Source organism: Dermacentor andersoni, chromosome 2 (genome assembly GCF_023375885.2).
Source record: "Dermacentor andersoni chromosome 2, qqDerAnde1_hic_scaffold, whole genome shotgun sequence".
NCBI classification, from domain to species: Eukaryota; Metazoa; Arthropoda; class Arachnida; order Ixodida; family Ixodidae; genus Dermacentor; species Dermacentor andersoni.
The window spans coordinates 132,732,973-132,754,103 of record NC_092815.1 but is presented as its reverse complement, the minus strand read 5'-3'; the positions used below and the strand labels follow the sequence as shown (position 1 = coordinate 132,754,103).

Here is a 21,131-nt window from a genome sequence, read left to right as displayed (position 1 = left end):
TCAGCGAGCATTTCAGACACCGACGGTTGATCGGCAGAACCTTGCGAAAGGCTCAGATTATTTTGGGAGCAAGTAGCCTTGGTTGGCTGTGCAGGACCAGGACTGCTTGCAACATCATCACTCTGCAACAATCTACTAACACAAACAGCGAGCTGCGAGTACAAACTAATGTAATCCGCCGTGGTTGCTCAGTGGCTATGGTGTTGGGCTTCTGAGCACGAGGTTGCGGGATCGAATCCCGGCCGCGGCGGCCGCATTTCGATGGGGGCGAAAACACCCGTGTACTTAGATTTAGGTGCACGTTAAAGAACCCCAGGTGGTCGAAATTTCCGGAGTCCTCCACTACGGCGTGCCTCATAATCATAAAGTGGTTTTGGCACGTTAAACCCCATAATTTTTTTGACAAACTCACTTTTTACAAATATACGCAAAGCATCTGCGAGAATGGCGTGGGCAAAGAACCAGCAGTAAGAATCGATCATCAGAGCGAATGCAGGGGGCATTCTGAAAGTAACGTACCTGAGTAAGAAATAGGCAGTAGGTAAGCATGGTGCTCGAACTGCTGCCACCTCGCCCACTGAAGAAGGAAAGGATCCGGCTGGGAATTTACAGGCATGATCGTTGACGTCATGGGACTGGGCTTGATTGTGAATGGACGGTTCAGTGTGCCAGCTATGCCCGGGTTGCGGGCACGTGTGGCGGCGGGCAGATCAAGACAGTCATCGGTAAGGGAGATAGGACAGTTGATACAGCAGCCAGCGGAATCACCCAGGAACGTTGACGATGGCGGAGGGTGCAAGAGAGCTGTGACGTCAGGAGAGAGGACTGCAACACATTCGAAGTGGCAACAAGCGAGGAAGGTGATCTGCGTAAGAAATAGGCAGCGGGTAAGCATGGTGCTCGTACTGCTGCCACCTCGCCCACTGGCTATGTTATGTTATGTTATGCTATGCTATGCTATGTTATGGGCTGTCATGTATATGTCATGTTAGGCTGTGTATGTACCATATTTACGTTAAATAGGCGCTGTTTTAATGTCCCGGATGTCATGACATTCGTTGCTTTTGTTGAAGCGATACAGGAAAATGAATAAGTTACTTATTTCTTCTATGAACGAAATGAATGATCGACACCCCTTCGCGTTTGGGCACATTCACACCGCGACTGCTTCCATCACAATTTTGTTTCGTGGAATTGCGAGTAGTGGTTCATGCAATGAAAAAAAGAAAAAAAAAAAAACACGAAACGTAACGCTCGAAGTTTAGCGCGTCTAGCGTGTAGATAATCTTGAAGATACACTGATCGGGACCACTTTCCGCCCGTTCGTATCCATGGAAACATTCGCTCCATCACTGCCTGAAACGGGCTCTTTGGCGATCGCTGGCCTTTGTTTATTCCCGACTACTGTCAAGGATCAACGGGTCATGCGGCATACCTCTCACCGCCGACGCTGCCGCTTTTACACATGGCAATAAGTCAGCGCGCGGCTCGGCTGCTCGCCGAGTCATAGGCGGCGCGGCGAATGGCTCGAGAGGAAAACCAACAGGTGTGGGTGTCGGCCCGCGTAAGAAGAAAACCGGATTCTCCGCGTGCTCTCGCTCTCGCGAAGGGTGTTTTCGGCGGCGGCGTGATGTACGCGCGTCGCGCCGAGGGCTGCTGCTGCGGCGGCGGCGGCGGCGGCCACGAGGTGTGGGAGACGAACCGCCGCAGCTATTGTTTCTTCTGCCGCCGGCCCGACAACGCATCCTGCAGTGCACGGAAGCGGCGTGTGTGATCGTGCCACCAGCGTCGCTTTCGCTCGGAAGTTTCCAAGGCGAGGACAACGAGCGCTCCCGCTTTCCAGCGTCAGTGAAAGTGCCGGGGAGGTGTTCGCGGGCGTCCCCGTCCGACCTGCCCCTCACGGCTCATCGGAAGTGTCACGACGTAGCCGCGACCTCGCTCTGACACAGAGCGCGACGCGTCGTCGTCGACATGACCGCGGCTGCGTCCGAGGCGCGGCCTTGTCGCCCGCCTCGCGTGCGCTAGCTCCGCGAGCGTGTTGTTGTCGTGCGTGCGCGTGTGTCGGGGTGTCCGCTGCGCGGAGATGGATCTCGCGCGGACTGTTGCGAGTGGCGCGGCGGGCTACCTACCGGAAGGGAATTTGCATAACTGACACGTCTGACTGTTACCACATAAGGCGATCGCTGTCCCGACCGAAGAAGACGACGAAGAGTTGCGACGACCGCGACCATGCGCCGCTGCGCTGGTTTCGCAGTGCTTGACAAGGACGTGGTCAGAGAGAGGCTGGCCGCCGCGCCGAGGTAAAGGACGCTGTCGATGAGCTTGCGCGGCCGCTCTTGAAAGCGGCGGCTGCGACGAGTGCGGTCGGCATGGCCGCGATGCTGGAGCACAAGGACGCCGCTGGCGCTGCTGCTCGGCCCGTTGACTCGAAGCCCCAGCTGTCGTCGTCCTGGTCCAGACGGAATGGTGTCAGGAAGGCCGCGGCAGTGATCTTCAGGTCTCTCAGCTTCTCGATCCGGCAGCGCGATAACGGCGGTAATGCGCCGGACCGCGGCGACACCACGAGGGTCCTTGCCTGTGATCGCGGCAAGTCAAGGTAAAATGTCCTTTTGTTTGTGTACTTCGATGGCTATCCATTTTGATGAATGCAGGAAGGGGTTGGGAGGTGGGCGGTTTGACCGAAGGCGCGATATTGCCCGTGTAAGTGTGACGTTGCTTCCATCCGTTACTGTACGCTCACCTTGAGCTGCCCTGTGTCTTCGTCCCTGTAGGCGTAGAGAACGTCCCATTCGGTCAGGAGACGCGGCGGCGGAGTCCGATAGGTGTTTTATCTGTGCACACTTTCAGTGCAAACTCTTCAGGTCCCTTATTCTGGTTCTTGCGTTTGGTTTTCAGCTAGCGTTAGTAATCGTAATGCTTACTACTGTCTGTTCTTACCTTTCTGATTGAAATCTTCTTTTCATCAGCTAAGTAAGACCAGCAGATGAGCAGACGCGTCAGGAGATACGGCACTGCAAGCTGAACATCATAAACATTCGGATACGCACTTTAATTTTTATAGTTTATACTCCACGCCACGTTACCATTGCTGTGGATGAGGAACTGGTTGTTGCGTTAAGTCTAGCTGTAAGGCTTCGTCAATAGGGAACGAAAGTCTGTTTACCTCCCTCACAGAGGAAACGCTGAATTCCGCCGTGGCCTGTGCACGCATCATTCAACTGAGACGGTGAACAAAATTTACTCGCTCGAGAGTCGTGGCGCATCACTCAGTTCCAGCTTGTGGGCTCTGAATTCGACGAAATTCCGCGTTTCTTCTGTGTGCGCGGCCCACTAGTCAGAGAGATACAAGCTTTAATGATATGCCTGAGATGTAGGCGTGGCTGTTGTCCACGACTTGTACACGACTGTATGTTTCTGAACCTCAAGGGTGATTGACCATTTCGCTAAACGAAAATTGACGGAATATTCACACGGCCCATTCTCCAGGGTAGGTGTGTGTGCACATTTCTGAAAGGGTATCAACTTAAAAACGAAAACGTGTTGGAGCTGCATACCGACGGGAGGAAACTGGGTCTTTGGTAGTCCACAGCGCACGTTCGCTGTGTCCCACACGGATGCTTCGACAGCGTGAATTCACACGAGGCCACAAAGAAACGAACAATCCGGAGCGCCCAAGCGATCGCTATACGCGTACTGCCACCCTCGAAGACGTGAAACAAAGAAATATGAAATGAGAGATAAATTGCCGCTTGAAGCGCTGACAAAACAAAGCAGGCCGCGCGGGAGCGCAGACTCTCGCTTCCTGTAGACCCCCCCCCACGGACGACCGGAATTCTCGAGCTCATCGCGTCGCGCGCGCTGTAGCGCCTGGGCGGTATATACTCAGTGTACTCGTCGCATTCCTGTTCGTACGCGAGAGCCAGCAGGGGCGTACGGAACGCCTGCGCGCATGAAGTCCCACACGCGGCGATGTTTCAGCTGCCAGCCTCGTGGGCGACGCATAACCGCGCGCAGTGGATCAAGTGCGCATTCTCAGCTTCACCCCCGTCGTTGTAGGCTCAGCGCCACTCTTCACGTTTAGCGGCCGCAATATATCGCCGCGAGGACCAAGAGCTTTGCTGAACTGTGCGCTGAATGGTGCAGTGCATTCCTCGTGCAATATAGGTCATGTGATTGTGCAGCCCCGTACTTAGAATACTGTTCTTACACTGGAACAGTTTGTTTGTAAGAGTGGATACCTGCCAATAGCGAAGATGGCTGACTAATGGCGAACAACAATTACGAATTAAAATGTTTCTGGGATCGGCCGCAGAACCACTGGCTTACCGCACCTTTAATAAGCGGCATTGACTATAGTACATATAGTTCCGCGTCCTTCTAAAGACTCATCATGCTCGGTCCATCAGCCAGTGTTAGCAAACAACGTAACTGAAACCGCGACAATGTTATAGGATCGATGACGAAAATAGGTATTTCAACAACTATTGTTCCGGTTTATCAGGGCCGCCGACAGCATAATGTCTCCGGCTTGATTCGCCACATTGTTTCCGACTGTTAGAGCACCGACTGTTCGAAGTCAGACTCGGTTCCTCTTCTCCTAAACTACCTACAACTGCTTCCAGAGAGCATTACTCTCTGTAGGCAGTTTGGGGATCTTAAGAGAAGCGGAACATTTCATTGTTTTTGCGTGCATACAGCGATAAGGGGCTTTTTCTTGGTATGTAATCTCCTATTTGACGCCCAAAAAAGTAGCAGAAGTGTGGCTGCTTTGCGCTTCATCTCACTCCAGCTAACCATTCTGTTCAGCACTATAGAACGTACATCCGGCTACCCGGCCGGTGGCGACCGCTATTGTATCGCGGGGCAACAGTCCAACAGCTCTGGCTTATCTATTCTCTCGCAAGGAAGAGTTGGCCTTGCCTTTGGACGGTCTAACTGAATGTTTGTTAATGCTAGTAAATGCTGTAGACAATATATGTGCTTCTGTACGCGTTCATTGGCACTGTACCCGTGCCAAGCGTCGTACCGAACCGGATTACCAGCTGCTGTGACGCTTTAATACCGTGCGTGTTGGACATGGCATCTGACACCCTGCGGTGACGTCACAGCTGGCGGAAATTTCTGGCTCCGGACATCGACGTTGCTTCGTACAACATAGCGCCCTCAAAATAAAAACGACGTTCACTTCCCCGAAACGCTTGATTTGGCGTCTTTCATTCGAAGACCAGCAGGAAATTCTGTAAGAGGAAGAATAAACGCCAGTGAAAGGTAGGATATATAGAAAGAGCAGGCACAACTCGGTGGCGGATATGAAGAATGGGCGGATCGGCTTTGTACATATATGGGCAGTGCGAGAAAAAGAGTATACGCATTGCCGAGATTACTGTACTCCACATCATAGGGACAAAACAGGGTTTTTCCATGTTGCGATTCTATACGCGAACAGACCTATAGTGAAAAGAACTCAACGCTCGTAGGCTTCGAGGAACTCTGTTTTGAAAGTGCATGGTAAGAAAGTGCAGTGGGAGAAAAATACAAGGACGACTAAAGAGCGGGCACTAATAGAGGCGCTTCCATCGCTTGTCTGCTCTTTTGCCGTTCTCGTATTTTTCGGGCTGCACACTCGTGCCAACTCGCCCAACTTTCCATCTTAAGTCCTACTTGGCCTGCCGCACTGGCATAATGTTGGGCTGCTGAGCACGAGGTCGCGGGATCGAATCCCGGCCACGGCGGCCGCATTTCGATAGGGGGCGAAATGCGCAAACACCCGTGTACTTAGATTTAGGTGCACGTTAAAGAATCCCAGGTGGTTAAAACTTCCGGAGTCCCCCACTACGGCGTGCCTAATAATCACATCTTGGTTTTCGCACGTAAAACCTCATAATATACGCGTAGATTTAATTTTTGCGCACTGGCAAAACATGTGAAACGAAAGCGCCAATATAGGGGAATTTCGGCTTACCTTTGTGTGTTGCACGTCAGCGAACCACTGTTACGGACAGAAAAATTTCGCGACTATTAACAGGAGCTGTTGTACAGTCAGTAAATTGCCGCGCGCATTACTGTGGCATCGAATTCGAAATTAGACGTAAACTTGCCGAAAGAAACGAAGTAAACAATTCTGGCTTCCATTAGTTTTCTGAGCTCCCTTACACACGCACGCGCACGGACGCACGCACGCGCACGCGCACGCGCACACACACACACACAGGCACGCACACGCACACGCACACGCGCACGCGCACGCACACGCGCACGCGCACGCACACGCACACGCACACGCACACGCACACGCACACGCACACGCACACGCACACAGAGACAGACAGACAGACAGAATACGAATGGAATACGAATCGAACATCGAATACTTTTCGAATAATGAACAAGCCGTTATGACAATGTTCACACCCTAGTATTCTTAAAGTTACCAAGTTTCTGTCATCACATAGTACGTTATGAAACGTTGTTTATTAAAAGCACACATGGAGTAACAAGAAAGTACTTTCTTCGCATGCACAGGATTCTTCGGAGAATGCGAATGCTTACCGTATGGCCTACAAAGTATGGCTGCCTGTGCGATCCAGCCTGCCCCACTACGCAAGTTCTCATGTTTTATTTCTATACCATGTGCACGCCCGCGGAGGTAAAATATACCGTGCTTTTTCTCTAATTTTAGGCTTAATTGAGCGCAGTTGACGTTCTAAAATATTTGGAAAGTGTGCGCAAAATATTCGCATTTGCGAATAGTGACTATTATATTCGAAGACCGAATCTAATAGGCCACTCTTCGGTTCGTTATTCGAAAGTTCCGAATAATTCGCACACCCCTACAAGTTTCCTACCCCGTGCACGGCCAACCGGCTCCTGACGCTGGCAAAGAATCTCTTGGAACACTTCTGCTTCGTCGAGAAGTGCGTCAACTCGGACATTGCCTTCCTATAAAAGGTTTACTTGAGCAACTCGAGGATGGCGTACTACTGGGGTACTACTGGGCGTAGACGAAGGGGCATGTGTTCGCCCTGACCGAGCAGCTAGGCATTAGTACAACATCGGTGCGCTTACTTGAAAAAGAATTTGCATTTCTAGGTCGGTCACGATAGAAGCGATATCTTGTCTTTTCATGCTCTGTGATTAGCGATGATGCGGTTGCGCATGCTCTGCTGGCCTTGCTGGGACTACACCGATTCTAATTAAGCTCAGTTGATAGTCCAGTCGTTGTGGTGTGAACCTCTCCTCTTGTCCTTTGTGTTTTTTGACTGGTTTTCTCCTTCAAGTATGTACCAACTGGCCCGGATTTCAACCCTTCTGCAGCTATAGGCAAGCCCACGTTCTTTCTGACCCTCGGCATGTCTGAGCTACACAATGAGCGCCTGATTGGAGTCATAGAGAGAGTCAAAGAGCCGGTCGAGGCGCACCGCCGCAGGGTCGATGCCATAGCCAGCTACCTGCAAGATGCTTCGCATAACTTCGATTCCCACAGTACACGTGGGATCTGCACACTTCTTTATGGGCTATTTTGGGCGTGTTATCGCCGCTTCTATTTCTTGTGGTGCTGTATGAGCGTGACCAAAATGCATTCCGCATGGACGGCGCTGTGAGTAGGAAACACACCACGAGCCCAGGTATTTTGTCTGTTTGCAGTGTTCATCGCGCTGCGTGAAGCAGACACGACGAAGCGACGCTGAAAGTACGCTATAGCACTGTACTGTTCGTGGTATTTTCACGCTGTTGTAGACCGGGTCTGACCTCACGAGGCAATTATATAGAATGTCGTCTAGCGCTCTGCGCTGAATAGCGTTTTCTCAGAGCATTGAATGCTACGTGTTGTTCACTCGGAGACTGGAAGGACTTCGTCGGAAGGTCTCTCTCTCTCTCTCTCTCTCTCTCTCTCTCTCTCGTTTTGCGTGACCTCTAACTTAGAGGAAGCGAGCGTTTGGCGCGGGTGTTGTGAACTGCAAGCAAATCACCGGAAACCCAACCGCTAATAGTTAAGGTCAGCGACATCCACAAAAGAGACATCTCTCTAACCTGCCTCACGTGCTGCGGCATGAGAGACTATTTGCATGTCGTCCCGACAGAACGGCGTGCGTAGGAATTACACGCTTCGTCTCGAAACATAGCCTTATCACGGCGCAAGTCGCCTCTGAATTGGTGCTTGGGGCACATTTTTGGCGCGTTGTTACTTGCGTCTCCTTTTATGCGATGCCCATTTATTTCGCTCGTTGAATCGGCATGACACCTGCGCAAAGCCGACGGAGCGCCGAGAAGCCGTAGCCGAAGATCCGCCTGCAGCTACACGCAGACGCTCATAGGGCGTAAAAACAAAAGGCAAACCCAAATGATCGATCCGTTGAGGAAAGGCGACGTGTCTATTACGCATCATGCCGGCTTGCATATGCTGCCGCAAACTGCGATCGGCTGCTGTCCGAACGTGTTATTTTCGGTAATCGTACGGCAAAGGGACAGACAGCGACGACGATGATGATGATGGCGGAATCGTGAGGTTTCCGTATCGGCGCGTCACGACGAAATGGATGGAGAAGACGCGTTATCTAAGCGTATATTTACGTACATGTGCGTGCGTACTATGACTCTGGGAGCGCGACGGTGAAAGTGGTAGAGGTGAACGTTGCCGAGGCTGCCAATTACGAGCTTGCGCAAAGAAACGAGATGAAAAAAAGAAAAGAAGAAAGGAGCGCAAGGCGTGCACTTGAGTATGTCCGGGTGCGACTTTGACTCGTGGTTGGCGGTGCCAACTTCGTGGAAGGCGTGCCATGCGGCTTCGTGGTACCCCGTGGCACTTCTGTTTGGCAACGGCGCCAAGAAGCTTTTCGCTTCCGTGGTTATGGTGGTTGTTACGGCTCGTTCCATCGTTTTGTATGGGTAAGAATTCTTACGAGATAACGTAGCTAAAATGTTCTTACGCCAGAATTCTTCGTAAGATAAAATTTTAGCCTATTCTCACGCTGGACATATGATCAGCGAAGGTGGACGGCCAATGGCAAAGCGCACTTACGAAAGGAAAGCTTTATGAATTCGGCCCGTATTTCCAGATGCAATTGTCGAAACTGTGAAAGTAATGATCCATACATTTACATATTGCTAAACGTTTGCGCTGGGTACCGAGATAATATTTCTTTACCCGTTCAGTCCGGCTGCTCGTAAATATATTTTGCCGCTCTTCTTGACGATCAAGCGGTGAATCCGACAAAAATGCTTGAATATGCGGTATTAACGAGAGGGAACGTTTATGTATAGGAAGAGTCGGGTGGGTCTCTCTGAGTATGATTCATCTAGCCACTTACTCTTTGCTAGGGAAGGAAAAGAGGGAGGAAGACGCAGCGACATGTCGCGAATCGATACCGTTCTTGATTTTTCATTCTAGCCAAGTGCCTGCGTAGCAGTCCAGGGCGTATCCCCAGGCTGACCCTTCTGATTCTATGAAGGCTGTCCGGAGAATACATCGGGGATACGTCTGAAGCCCTGATGTTAGCAAAAGCGGTATCGGGATTGGTTCGTTGCTGGTCCTCTTTTTTACTGGTCATTCTCCTTCCTGGTTCGCATTTTGCTCCTTTCACGTCCTTGTTGGGCCATGGCGCGTCGTGGTGATGGCCACAGTCTGTACGAGACTTCCTCACCTTCCAAAGAAGGCGAGATGAAGCTCTCGTGATGCAAGGGCTTTCGCGAGAGAGAGAGAGAGAGAGAGAGAGAGATTACTCATGCCGAAAAATGTCAGCCCCGTGCTACATGCAGGGCTTGCAACCTCAGATGGAGGTTACTGAAATGACAACAAGCACACGAAAGAACTGTATACAAGAAATGGTAGTATCAATAACATAAAAAAAAAAGAAAACAACTGAAGACCTAATACTCCAAGCGTCAAGGAGTGTCTATTTGGGTTCCGAGGCCCGTACAGAAAGTGCACAGGATGGGTGCCGAATGAGACATCAAGAGCAGTCCGAAAAAAAAAATAAGATAATAAAAAGGGCTGAGACGTACTGCCTTCCTTTGTGACAGAGGTCGCCGAAATTGAAGGCGATATAACAATTTATTAAATTCTGGGGTTTTACGTGCCAAAACTACGATTTGATTATGAGGCACGCCGCATTTGCGGACTCCGGATTAACTTTGACTACTTGGGTTTCCTTAACGTGCACCCAGTGCTCTGTACACGGGTGTTCTTGAATTTCGTCCCCTTCGAAATGTGTGGCCGGCGTGTCCTCGCGCTTAGCAGCGATCGCCTTAGCTACGAGGTCACCACGGCACGCAGACCCTACAAAGCACTGCACAGGCCGGCTTTATGACGTCTGAGCCCGGGCGCGCCCCCAGCCCGTGTTACTAAGCCCGGGCCCAGCCCGGGCCCGGATGTTCATTACTAAGCTTAGAGCTTAGCCAGGGTCCACGTGTGCATGACCAGACCTGGCTTGCAAGTAAAAAAAAAAGACGTTTTTTTTTTGGTTACAGATTGTACCGTATGCGTCAGCTTCACCTTCTCTGGGTCTAATCAGCTGCACTGTATAAGCAGCAATTGGCCGAAATCTTTGTTTCTCCAATGGGAACATCAGTGATCTGGCCCGTTGCCTATGCTGTTATCTTTTCCGCTGGTGCGCACGCGTTTACCTTGATCATACGGTTTCGCCCTATGACCCTATGAGGCCACTCAGCATGCGAATATATATATATATATATATATATATATATATATATATATATATATATATATATATATATATATATATATATATATATATACATCTTGGAACAGAATGCCTTGGTTTTATGAGCGGGCCTGAGTCTGGCCCGGGCCCGTGGCTTCATGCCCGAGCCCGGCACAGCCCCGTCGAAAAGCGCTTCGGACGGCCCAGGCCCATGCAGTGCCCTAAGCACTAATACGAGCACAAAAGTGCAGCCGCCTATAAATGCTGGACCTTACAGTGTTCAGTGAGGGAGATGAATCTGAACCCTCAGCTTACGGGATGCCTGGCTATCTATATTCGTCAAGCAAGTAACGCCTCTCGCTAGACAAGTCTACAATATCTAGTCGAGGACAGATCAGGGCTCCTCTACTGCGCATATATTTTTACTCCCTCTATATGGTACCTGCGACTCGCCTCCGACGTTCTTCGTGTATGTGCATTTTCTCCAGCTGTGCGCGTTCGTCAAAGGCGGCTTCTCCACCATAAGCTTCCATGTGGGGAGAAGCCAACTTCGAGAAGTATATTCGTTTTGCACGGCGCATTATTTACAGTCATACGATTCGAAATATTTGTGTATGCAAGCAAAACAACTTTACCGTGGCCGCTGTACGCGTCGTAAAAGAAGAAAAGCATCTTAACAAAAGGATGTGTGGTTTTGATAAGAACAATATTTAGTTGTTTAGGTTTAACATCTCGAAGCAACGCAGAGACTTTGAGAAAAGCCTTAGTAACGGACTGTGGATAAATGTAGACTATATATGCGGGGTTTCTTTAACGTGTACTTAAAACTCACTAGACAAAAATTTTTGCTCAGCACCCCTACAAGATTGCTGCCGCGGCGGCAAGTACTCGAGCCCCAGACCTTGTGCTCATGCACAGCAGACCATAACAATTGAGCTTCCGCAGCAGTACGTTCATCAATAGCTAGACAATATCCACCCACTGCCCGCAATAAAGTATTTGCGTGCAGGTACATAATACTTTCAGTGCGTCGCCCAGTATCACGGGTGCTTCGGTGCTGTACCTGATGTGAAAGGTCTGGAGAAAAGTTTTCGAGAGCTTGAAAAGCATAGGAACTGAGGAACAGGATTGGCACTGGGCCCGTAAGGATAAACGTTCTCGCTTCGATAAATATTGCTCTATTTTATTTTGTAATTGAAACTGTCAGCATGAATGTGTTATCGGAACACTGAAAGCCATACAGAGCAGCGCCGGGAATATACGAATGGATGCTGTTAGCGGGCATGTGCTGCGCGCTTGAACCCTTGATCTTACGCGAAGTAATGCAAACGTAAAATAAGAAATTAGGTTACAGTTCACAGCTTGACGTCAGCGACGTGAAGTGTTCGCAGCATCCCGAACTAAATTCGAGATTTGGAGGAGTAGTGGTTAAATTGTGCTACGTTTTCACTTTTCACTAGTCGCCATTGCTTCCTCTGTGTTTACTAGAAATTATGACGAAGAGAATAAAATGAATAACAAATAAGTGAAACCTACTCGCTTTGTGCAAGGAAGACTATCTGTTTTTGGGTTTCGTGTAACATATTATTATTATGTAATATGTAAGACGTGTCGGATGAGCCGATTGATAGCACCGTATTGACAAGTCCTTCTTCCCTGCCTTTTATCGCAGGATTCCGCAACCGAAGCTGGTTCACTTCCCCAGCAAGATGGAGGTGAGAACGGCTCCCGCGACTCCCACCTGCAGCCCCGCAATGCCTCCCGTTTCCGACTACCGGAGTCACTTCAACAGTCCCTCAACGTCGGGTGGCGGACCTGCCAGTTCCGCTTCTCCCTCACTGCCGCCGGCCGCGGGCAGTTATCAAGGCTCTCATCACTCCTCGTCGAACGGGACTTCCTCGTCGGCTTCCACCGAATCCATAGCTACAAACTCCCACGCCGCAGCGGCGCCAGCGAACGTGCTTTCACACTCGCCGCAGAACGGCTTTCATTCTTCGACTGCGACGCTAAACGGTAGCGTCAATGGGCACAGCGTCGGCAGTTACTCCCCGGCCGACGCGTCGAACGGATCTTCTGCGCACGTCAACGGGAATAGCGGCGGCGGAGGTGACGCGGCACAGCGACAGGCTTCCATCACCATCTTGAGTTCGAAGGGCACCGAGAGTCTCAAGGAGATGGTGCAGTGTCCCATCTGCCTGGACCGCCTGCACCGACCCAAGATGCTCCCGTGCCAGCACACCTTCTGCTTCCTGTGCCTGCAGAACAGCGTGATGTCGGCCGACGCGAGTCGGCTGCGATGCGCCAAGTGCCGCTCCGAGGTTCCCCTCCCCAAGGAAGGGATCTCGGGTTTCCCGTCCAGCATTCACCTGCAGAACATCCTGGACCTGCTGGAGTCGGACTACGCCTCGATGGACGAGCTGCTGCAGTGCTGCGGCTGCCAGACGGTCAGCGGCAGCAGCGTGTTCTGCGAGCACTGCAAGCTCTCCTACTGCTCGCTTTGCATGGCCAGGCACGTGGAGGAGTTGGCCAAGCAGCTGGGACACATTGCCGACCAGCTCGACGCTACCGTCGACAAGATTGCGCTGCGATACAAGAAGTTCGAGGTTTGGATTCTTTTCTGCAGGCTCGCCGAGGTCGTGCGTGCGCTGGGCGCGTGCCGCTGGAGAAGGCCGCCTGTCGCGGGGGCGAACCCGTGCCAAAGATTAATAACGGCTCGTTTTGCCGGGTGGTGCGCCAAATGCGAGTGTGATCCAAGCGATGCACCGCGAATACACTTCTAGACAGAATAATGTTAGCCGTATTGCTGCGAGGCTCATTAGCTTTATAAATTTGCGGTTGCGAGGCCATGTTATGCCAAGCGTGAAGCCAAACTCGGGAATAGACACTGCGATTTGGCTCTCTTGTCTTCGCTGCGTTCTTCTTTTTTTTAATTGTCTACAGTGTTTTCACTGGAAGATAGCAGCGCCTTTTATGGTGATTGCGTAGGATCCTTATATAATCGTCTAGAATACCTTGCAATGAAAGTGTTTCCTGTGCGCCGGTGCGATCTTATGCCAAACATTTACTTTTTTTATAATTTGCTAGGTTGTGTACATAGCAGAATGCAACCAGGAGGAGTGATTAATAGAATCTTATTCAGAAGCTATTACTTTCCGTCGACGTGCGAAAAGTAAAAAATGCTTTCTGTAACTTAACCACCTTGTTTAGTCTCATGCACGACGTTGCGGCCATAATGGAATATCTAATGTATCTATTCATAAAGGAACAAATAAATAATGTGTAACTTGTCGTACAAAGGTAAAGACTCAACTATTTCTAGATGAACAAGGAAATAAAAATTCCATTTGTGCACCAAGTTACCAATCCGCGAGAAAGACGTGCTTGCGTTGTGTCAGAAGCAGGTGAAAAGAATTCAAACAGTGCTTCATGTAGTGTGCCGACATATACAAGGGCTGATGAAAACGGATGGGTAAGAATGAATGCTCCGATAGCCCGAACCAACGGTAGCGAAGGGTGCCATGTTTGAGCGGCATTCATTCCAGTAGGGACTCGAGAAAGTGGCTTCAAAGGATGTAGAGAGACACCAGAACTCTGCTCTGTCGTCATGACCACCTCTCCAAAGTGGACACTTGTTCTATTTCGTGGCATCGGAGTGTATATATATATATATATATATATATATATATATATATATCTGCAGTGCTACTATGCTGGCTGCACTTGTGGGCTTTATGGCGATTCGTGAACGCTGGTGAAACTCGGGGCAGAGATGAACCAGTTCTTGAGATATGTAGAGAGAGCTATAGATCGACTTACGTTATCGCGTGCAAGTTTCACTTACGTTTTGCTCACGCAGTGTTCACAGTTAATCGCTCTGTAATCACATACACCAAATAGCGACGTACAGAGTTTGGTGCAAGATATATTAGTACAAAAACTATCGCCTTGGCGCAGGACAATAAAAAAAATAGAAAATTAACGTGGAGTGCGTTCGGCAACGTCGAAGAGTTGTACACTTGGGGAGAGCTACAGACAGCCCACGCGTTCTTTGTTTCCCCAAGCATCTCGCTCCGCACGCAGTCTAGCCAGAGCGACATCCAGTCCAAGGTTCGCCTGGAGGCCGAGAAGCGTGTCCGGAAGATCCGGGACTCGGAGGCGCACCTGCTGCTTCGCGTGGAGACCGCCAGGGCTGCCGAGGAGACGGGCCTCCAGGACGTGGTGCAGAAGGTGCGGGCTGCAGCCACCGGCGCGCGCCTCTTCTCGTCCAAGGGCTTCGACGCAGCGCAAGACCCAAACGAAAAGGTTACTCTTGGAGCGACCTTGTTCCGTGGCTTTTACAGGCGACGATTTCATTATACGTGCAGGAGTATTTCGGCCCTATTAGTGAGTAGGGCGGCTAGTTATTTAGAACATGGGTTGTTCGCGCTTATCCCGACATGTTCATGCGTTGGCCGTCTCTCTCTCTCTCTCTGTTTTAAGCCTTGGTTTCTCCCTCTCCCTTTCCCATCTTTCATCCCCCCATCTCGCTCCCACGTGTAGGGTAGCAAACCGGTTAAGATAAACTGGTTAACCTCCCTGCCTTTCCTTCTCCACTTTTTCTTTCCTTCCTTCCTTCCTTGTGCACTTTGGTATGGCGCAGTGCTTTCATGTCAATGCTTCACTACAACAGTGAGTGTCCACATGAGGTTCTGCGCGCAAGTTCCTGTAGTTCTACGCTTGTTGATATAGAAGAAGGAGAAGAAGAAGAAACTTCATTAAGAAGAATGGTCCGGCAATTTTTGTTGATATAACTTGATTTTTTAAAATGTTTGTTGAACAATTGGGGAGTACTTAAAGATCACGTCTCTAGCCGCGCGCTGACATTTCCTTCCGTAAGCAGGTTGTCCGGAGCCTGGGTCCAGGGATGTACCCAGGGGTGGGCACACCAGACACGTGCCTCACACCCCTCCCCCCCTCCTGACTTACTGGCTGGGCCTGAATAATGTAGCGATTCTATTCAAATACTGTGAATTTTCGCAGTTCGTCAGTGATCTGAGAGGCTCTGCGCCCCACGTTATCACCACGATCAGGTGGTCATGAAAGGTAGATGCAGGATAAGGAAGAACAAAAGGAATAAGTTATACTGGCATGTACGTACCCAGCGCCTGCGCATTTGTTTTATTTTGCAGATGGTTTTGTCTTGTGCTTTCATCTGTTTTCTTTATCTGTTATTATGAAGCCAAACATTCGCGCTAATGCTTAATTTTTTTTAACCATGAAGAAGAACACACATGATTATGAAAAAGAAGAACTATTGCGACCGAGAGACATGCAGATGTTTATGTGAACACGCAACAAAGTACACTCATCCCCCCTCCCCCTTCCTATCAAGGGCCTAGATATCAGGCACCGTAATTTTACAATTTTCTAAAGAGTCAGTCTGCAGTTATATTGATTTAGGACAAAAGCGTGGCAATGTGGGCGAGTTGGCGTGTCATGACTTTTTTAGGCTTGTAGCGCAGCTCAGAAAGAGCAAAAAGGAAGGTGAAAGGGCTAATGAAAGGGAACGGAGAACAGAGAGTGCGCTCACTCTGTTCTCCGTTCCCTTTCATTACCCCTTCCACCTTCCTTTTTGCTCTTTCTGAGCTGCGCTACAGGCCTACTACTACTACTACTACTACTACTACTACTACTACTACTACTACTGTATAAAAGCGAGACCGGATGTCGCCGTTGGGTTGGTGGTACAATAATGCAAATAAGTGAGTAACAGAACTCGCAGCGGAAATAACACTGTGATTCACACGGTTGCGCTAGTTGTGAAAGTGCGTGCCATCGTCAAGGGTTGTTTTCCAGGTCGTCGCACACTCTGCGGTACAGTGTCGCCACTTCAAATGTTTCTTTCTTTTTGTTTTTGCTATGTAGATTTTTTTTACTTCTGTTTAGTTTCCGAGCGCCACTAAACGAGTCGGGCGATGCGAGCGACCTCATTTCTTGCTCGTTTTTAAATCTGTCCGGGCGAAAATGAAAGAAGACAAGGACGCCGAAGGATTGGCTAACAAAAATAGAGGGCGAAGCGTTCTCAGAAGCGCGGAACGCACCCTGTCTGTGACCTCCGAAAATGGCCAGACTGCAGTGTCGTTTCGCTTCTTTTTTTGCGGCGGAGCTATATAACGCTAGCATACCATAGAGATTTCTTGTCCGCACACAAAAGCTATCGTCATCATGGTGCAAACCCCCGTAAGCAGTCATATCCCCGTAAGCAAACAGAAAGTGCGATGGCTCACAGCCCCGTAAGGCAGAGGCCACAAGCACTCGGCAAAGTGTAGCGAACAGTGCTTACATTCTTTCTAATCAGGTATGCAACATATAGAACAGCATGTCGAAAAATGTCACCACCAATGGCTCATACCCCAATAAAAAATAAAGCAATAAAAAGCAATAAAAAATGCAATGGCTCATAGCCATTGCCGTAAGATTCATGGCTACTCACTTTGCGTGGGCTAGTTGCGATGACACTACCCTGTGGTCGTTGTTGGTGATTTCAATGTGGGTGTGCCGGGACCGGAAAGAGAGTGGTTTACGCGTTTCGTGTTGCGGGCATATCGCTTACGATGCCACACCGATCCGGCCCAGCGGCGCACGTGCATCGATTTGACATTATTAAAGAATGTGTTTGTGGTTGCGAGTATATGCCGATTAGTGTATATCGTAGCGGCCACAAAGCCATTGTGACCGTCGTTACTAAGCGACAATGAGTGATGCCAATAAAATCTTTACTTCATGTTTTCTGGCTACGATGTTTACAGCTCCGCATGCCATCCACCTTCGCAGGGCGGAATGACCGTGATTTTTTTATTCGAATAACGGGGAACGAGAAATTCGAACGCAGGCTTCTTTAGTACCTGTTATCCCAAAGTACCAAACACTACTGAAAGAATAAAAAAAGGAGGACTCAACGAGATGAAAGTAACACCGCCCACACTATGATACAAGTATAGAAGCACACACGTAGTATGAACTCCTTCGGGCTCCCCCCTTTCCCCCTGCAGTGGAATGGGTGACTGTCCTAGATACTTCCGGTGTTTTGCCCGTATGACAACATTGTTTATGACTTCGTGACAAGCGTTCCTGTGCGTGGCGTCTAAATATTTTTTCCTTTCTTTCTTACTGTACATTGCTGCACCGCACCTCGGCGGTTATATAGGTGTGGCAGTGGTTCCCAAACACATATCCATCCGGTGCCCTTGACACGTTAAATAGGTATCTAGAAACCCTCTCGATTACTTCGGTTTACCTACTAACGAAAACGTGTGTACACCAAAAATAAAAATTACGCTATGAAGCAGGAAACTGACGTCCACCAGAAAGCAGCGCGAGTCTTGTTCTACTAGGCAGTGTGGTCCTGTGCGCACACGTGTTGTTTATGCTGCAGTGGAGATGCGTGCGTATCGCCCTAGGGTACTGCTGCCCGCAGACTTGACTCATTGGGGGTGCGTAATCTGAGGTCAGTGTGATAGATCATTGCGTCATAAAAGATACTTGCGGCACTACTAGGGCGTGAACATAAAAGTTACATCTGTTGATGAACTGTTGACTGACCGCTAGAAGTTGCAGCATTAAACAGATTGTGGGACTGCAGTGATGGCGAATTTATTCTCTATTTTCTTTCTTTCATTCTCTGTGCCCTTCTTTTTTCGCTCCTCTGTTATTGCTGGTCGTATCAGTTGTTATAAAAGGTGAACCGCACTTTGAGCGGCTAGTAACACTGATAGACCCGTAGTGCAAGTGTACTAAAAACAAGGGCCAGATGATGGTAAGAGAAGATGCCATCCGGTCACGATGTTTGGCGTATTGTTAGCAAAGGCGACCGGTCAATGGCAAAGTGCACTTACAAACGAAAACTTTCATGAACTGGGGTCCAGAAGGATAAGAAATGGTTGGCTTCGCGGGCCGAATGCACGAAGTTTTCGTTCGTAAGTGCTCTTTGCCGTTGGCCGGCCTAATTCAGTAATGATATGTGCAACATCGTGATTGGCTTGCACTCGCACTTACGAACTACTCTAGCGTAAGAGGTTTTCTGTGGATACGGGCTCAGTTGGTTTAAGTTGCTGGTAGAGTTACACCATAAATGCTTCTGCCCACGATGCTGTCAGATTTTGGCCTTCATGAAGCTACACCGCGACGCCGGCGACGCACTGTCCGAAGTCACTGCAGTGGGCAACACGCAAGTGAGCTTCGACCCGGAGGCATTCAGCGTCACGATCGAGTGTCGGACGGATGCCGTCGCCGAGGACGACGCCGAGTCTCCGGGATCTCCGAGTAGCAGCCCGGAGACGACGCCCTACTCGGCTTCTTCGCCGGCGAACGCCCTCACCTCACCCGGTCCGCCGGCGGCCGACGCGCCGAACCAAAGCAAGGCGGAGCTGCAAAGGGTGGCCGCGGATGCCCAGTCTCGCCTGTACCGGTCCAAGTCGTTCCTGGCCCGCATGAGGCTGGGCAACGGCCTGGTGCAGCGGCCGTCGGGCGCGGCCGTGTCCCCGTGGTCGTCGGAGATCTTCGTCGTGTCCATGGACAACCACAAGGTGCTCACTTTCGACTCGACGACGGGCCGGTTCCTGCGCTCTTTCGGCAGCCGGGGCCAGCAGGAGGGCGAGTTCCTGTGCCCGTTCGGCATCGCGCTGTCGCCGGTCGACCAGGAGATCCTCATCACGGACAAGTGGAAGCACTGCATCCACGTGTTCGACAGGGACGGCAACTTCCTGCGCCAGATCGGCATGAAGGGCCGCTCGGCGGGCCACTTCCGCAGCCCCGAGTCCATATGCGTGGACAACGCCGGGCGGATCTACGTGTGCGACACGTGCAACCACAGGATTCAGGTGCGTGCGTCCTGTCCGACCTATTGGCAAAGTGAGCTGCACGTCGCAAGTGCATTCGCCGCTTGATTTTTTTTTTCGCTTCGTTCACGCAGGCCCTCATTTGTGCTGCAAACAAAAGTGAATCGCAAGCGATTCTATGCGTACAAAGGGCGCTAGCGTGAGGCGCATACATGAAAGAAGAAGTAGCTGTGCACACTCCTAATGAGTGTTCTTACACTTAAAAAAACGACGGTGCATATTGTAATGCGTTGGCATTATAGGAGGGTCATAATGAAAAAAAAGTGTATGAGTGTATATATATATATATATATATATATATATATATATATATATGCTGTTTAAATCGTAGATCCGGGACCTCAAAGAGGCGTGGCGTAATGCTAGCGAATTTCTTTTACATAGACCGCTGAATCCCCACTGCCTGTTCTTGCCCGTCTTTATTTTTGAAGGCTTACTTCATCTTTCACTCCCATAATCTGTAATATCATGCCAGGCATTTTTCTAGGTCCACGTCGCCAGCTTTCCTTAATGTATTTTTCTTTCTCTTCGATAAGGTCCGGTACATCGCTTGACAAGTCATTTTGATTGCAAAGCAATGTTTTGCCTAATTTTGGCATGGCCTGACTGTCCCAACGTGGGAGCGGCCCGCAGCGCTCTGAGTTGCGTACCTCAGGACCTTCATTAAAGTTTTGCATGCATCCATCCATCCATCCTAATTTTGGCGAGCGTAGTTCTCATATTTCCTACACGGGCGAGCGGGACTAACCTGGCGGCAAAACGTTCACCTCTTGATCAAACACGAAAGAAAGTTATGAAGAAAAAGAAACCGTTGGCAAGTCGTTAAACAGACTTTTCCTGCGTAGGGTTTACTTGCAGGACTTGTGTTCTTATTCTGCTTATCTTAGGGAAGAACTTTACAAGAACTGCATGAGTACGTATACACCAAAGAGGCATTTATGAGAGCACTCTTAACTTCTATTTTACGTCACCAGTGTTTGCCAACAGCGTCAAAGGCTGTTGTCTGGTTCACGATGAGCACATTCGAAGTAATTGATTGGTCTCACTCTCTCTTGTCACACCTGGTTATGTTGTCACAGCTATATCTGTCCTGTAGAACAACTTCGGCGCTTTCATACTGCATTTCTGTGGTTCATAGTTATTCGGAAACAGCCGCTTGACTAAAGCAAAGGTTGCATTCGCACGCATTCATTAGTCCTCAGGTACATGGGTGAGTGGCCGTCGCGGTATGCCGCAGTGGTAAACAGAACATCGCTCGCTTAAGGCGGAGGATGGGGATTTGGCTTTTACCTGCGTCAAACTGTCTTTTAGTCGACTTTCGTTTTTTTCCCCTTTAACATATGTTTCTATATTTGTTCACTGAAATGTATAGAACGTTGAATTCCTCCTCTGCTTTCCGTGGCTTTATTGTCTGCTGGCTACACACGGTTCTCACTGACAATAAAACGACCACCTTGGTCCTCCTCCTCCATTCCGCCCGTAGCCCATTATTGTTCTGGCACATTTTGACCGTATCCTGATAATCTTGTTTGTGGAGCAACAAAGGGCCTGAAATATCGTGCTGGAGCGTTGGCGCGTGCTATAGACGGCTAGT

General features: G+C 49.8%; 1 protein-coding gene across 2 annotated transcripts in view; it reads left to right on the top strand.

Moving 5' to 3' along the window:
- Positions 1-21,131, top strand: part of LOC126540715 (uncharacterized) — a 57,580-nt gene that overhangs the window by 32,615 nt on the left and 3,834 nt on the right. The window contains exons 1-4 of one of the 2 annotated variants that reach the window (XM_050187557.3): positions 642-2,596; positions 12,334-13,264; positions 14,742-14,963; positions 18,797-19,519. In XM_050187557.3, coding sequence (XP_050043514.2) covers positions 2,370-2,596; positions 12,334-13,264; positions 14,742-14,963; positions 18,797-19,519 — 2,103 coding nt within the window. In that variant the 5' untranslated portion in view covers positions 642-2,369. Of the gene's footprint in view, positions 1-641; positions 2,597-12,333; positions 13,265-14,741; positions 14,964-18,796; positions 19,520-21,131 lie in introns of those variants that run through there. The other variant, XM_050187558.3, reaches the window with a different exon arrangement.